General features: G+C 39.1%; 1 protein-coding gene across 1 annotated transcript; it reads right to left on the bottom strand.

Annotated features, from left to right (window-relative positions):
- Window positions 1-270: 270 nt before the first annotated feature.
- LOC145796234 (uncharacterized) lies at window positions 271-2,647 on the bottom strand. The gene is made up of 4 exons (XM_082881284.1): window positions 2,156-2,647; window positions 1,245-1,687; window positions 816-1,161; window positions 271-573 (listed from the first exon to the last, which is right to left on the bottom strand). The coding sequence occupies exons 1-4, from the start codon at window positions 2,645-2,647 to the stop codon at window positions 271-273; spliced, it is 1,584 nt and encodes a 527-aa protein (XP_082737410.1).
- Window positions 2,648-3,048: the final 401 nt, after the last annotated feature.

Here is a 3,048-nt window from a genome sequence, read left to right as displayed (position 1 = left end):
CAAAACAACATCATCATCAATAGGCTCAATTGGTACAACAGTAGTGGTTTCATCTTGTTGCAACACATCATCAAATTCTGGCACATCCATCTCTGGCACATCCCGAATTCGTCGATGTTGAAACTTTTCTATAGCTTGCCAATTTGCCCCTAACTTTGTATCATGAACATAGAAAACTTGTTGAACTTGGCTTGGGAACACAAACGAGTCATCTTTATATCATCGACTTCTTACATCAACAGTTGTCACATGTGGTTCGACACGCAAAGTTCAGATACTACCAGTGTTATACCATTCACATTGGAACAAAACATCCCGATGTCCAAACAAATATGTCATTTCCCTCACTTTACAAAGGTAGCCATAGAACTTTATCAATTGGCCTTGGTGGTCCCCTTCCACTATCAATCCACTATTTTGACATTTACGACGGTTATCACGGTCGATAATATGAAATCGGACACCATTAGAAATGCATCCTGAATATGTGTTCACTAAGGCATTAGGACCATTGGCTAATGACCACATCTCATTGGTTGCTTCGGGTGACTTTTGATTTCGCAATTGGTTCATCTACACAACAAAGTATGTCATGTTAATTCCAACTTAGAATAATTGAATGTTATCTACAAACTATACGCTAAGGAATTTTAGCTTACGTGATCTTTGAACCATTTAGGAAATTCTTTGCATTGTCACGTTGCAATGTTGCATGAACTTCTATGTTTTTGTTGCAACAAGAGTTTGTGTTCCCTAGTTAATATAATGTAATTCATAAGTAATTGGAATAATGAAGACATTAAAAAATAAAAAACATGTAAAAAATGTTGTTGTATATTTTGTGAGGAATCATACTTTAGATATTCGTCCACTTCCAAGGTATTGTGTAGGACAAACCAATGAGCCAATTCGCGATCAGCTACGAACACATCAGTTGCCCTTGGGAGTTGACCAAAAGGACGAACATTTTGAGTGAAAATCGCCAACCTTGGGCCATTGTCACCTCCATCATAGTTCCTTTCTTCCCGGTTAAACACCGTTTTAACTCCAACCAAATACATTAAACAAAACATCATACACCCTTTTGATATGTAGCCCTCCGCAATGGAACCTTCTGGCCGAGCTTTATTGCCCACAAATCCTTTCAGAAGTCTGAGCATCCTAGATGTAAACATTAGCCTGTTCATCAGTATGGTCATATTGAACTATATTTATATGAAAAAAGTTTGGACTTGTAGTTATACCTCTCAATAGGATACATCCATCGATATTGCACAGGCCCCCCAAGCATAGCTTTGTAAGGCAAATGAATTGCCAAGTGGACCATGACATCAAAAAAACCAAGAGGAAAAATCTTCTCAACCTTACAAAGTATAAGTACGATTTGTTCTTGCAGTTTCTCCAAAACAGTCACCCTCAATGTCTTTAAATACAATCGTTTGAAAAAACTTCCCAACTCAAATAATGTGGTCCCAATCTCGGTAAGAAGGTATCCTCGTATCCCAATTGGAAGAAGTCGTTGTAGAAGGACGTGGCAATCATGACTCTTGAGGCCAACTAACTTACCACCATTCACGATGACACAATTGGATATATTTTCCGCATAGCCATCAGGATACTTAATCGATTTCAAGAAATCAATAAACCCTTGTCTCTCTGCCGGGGACAATGTGTACAATACCGGAGGCTTCACCAAAGAGCCATTCGCATGCCTTATCAAGTGTAACTCCTTTCATATTTGCATGTCCTTCAGATCCAAACGTGCTTTGTCTGTGTCCTTGCTCTTGCCATCTATGCTCAATAGTGTCCTAACTAGATTGTCACATATATTCTTTTTTATGTGCATGACATCAAGGTTGTGTTGAAGCTTCAGTGTTTCCCAATAGGGTAGATCGAACAAAATGCTTCGTTTTGTCCAGTTCAGAGTTGGATTTTCATTCCTTTGTCTTTTTCAGTTGTTTGGATGCTTTCCATATGGCCTGTACGTCCCCAAATTAATTTGCTCCAGTATTTGTTCTCCCGATAACTCCATAGGTTTGGACCGATTCTCAATTTCACCGTTGAAAAGTTTACTTCTTCACCAATTATGGGTCTCAGGTAAAAACCGCCGAGCACCCATATACCCTATCTTACTTCGCAGACTTTGAGATGATACCTCCATGTTACAATTAGGGCAGGCTAAGCAAACTTGTGTATTCCAACCATACATGTTACCATATGCAGGAAAGTCATTGATGGTCCACATGACTGCTGCATGCATTGTAAATATTTGGCCATTTGAGGCATCATATGTTTGCACACCATGCTCCCATAGATTGGTTAACTCCTCTACTAATGGTTGCAAGTAAACATCGATGTCTCTTCCAGGTGCAGATCGTCTGGGAATAAGCAATGACATCATGATAAATGGATCTTTCATACACTTCCATGGAGGTAGATTATAAGGCATTAGGATTACGGGCCACATGTTGTACGATGTACTTATATTTTCAAATGGATTGAAACCATTCGTGGCAAGCCTTAGCCTTACATTCTGAGGATCTGCAGAAAACGTAGGATGCTGCCTATCAAAGTCCTTCCATGCCTCACCATCAGCTGGATGTCGTAATACTCCATCATCCACACGCTTATCTTTGTGCCATCTCATATATGCGGCTGTTTTTTTTGACATGTACAATCTCTTCAATCTCGGTGTCAAAGGAAAGTACCTCAATATTTTGTGTGGAATTTTTTTACCCGTTTTGTCGTTCAACTTGTATCTAGACTCCGTACATGTAGCGCAATTCTCCAATGTTACATTGTCCTTCCAAAATAAAGTACACTCATTCTTGCATGCATGAATGGCCTCATATCCCAAACCCAATTCACGTAAGAACTTTTTCACTTCATAAAGGGTCCATGGAACAATTTCATCACACTTTGGTAGAATGTCCTTGAAAACTTGCATAAGCATGTCGAAAGATTTGTTGCTTCATTTATTGTACACCTTGATGTGAAGCATCTTAATTATGAACAACAAGATGGAGAACTTTTCACGCTCTGGATATA

Source organism: Camellia sinensis, chromosome 7, assembly GCF_055761805.1.
Source record: "Camellia sinensis isolate YWXY chromosome 7, ASM5576180v1, whole genome shotgun sequence".
Lineage (NCBI taxonomy): Eukaryota > Viridiplantae > Streptophyta > Magnoliopsida > Ericales > Theaceae > Camellia > Camellia sinensis.
This window is presented reverse-complemented; position numbering and strand designations above follow the sequence as displayed.

Coding starts and splice junctions, on each gene's coding strand:
- LOC145796234 (XM_082881284.1), bottom strand. CDS start 2,647: ATGAGATGGCACAAAGATAAGCGTGTGGATGATGGAGTATTACGACAT. Junction 1,688..2,155: donor GCCCTAATTGTAACATGGAG/GTATCATCTCAA, acceptor TCTTTGGTGAAG/CCTCCGGTATTGTACACATT. Junction 574..815: donor TACAACAACATTTTTTACAT/GTTTTTTATTTT, acceptor TTTGTTGTGTAG/ATGAACCAATTGCGAAATCA.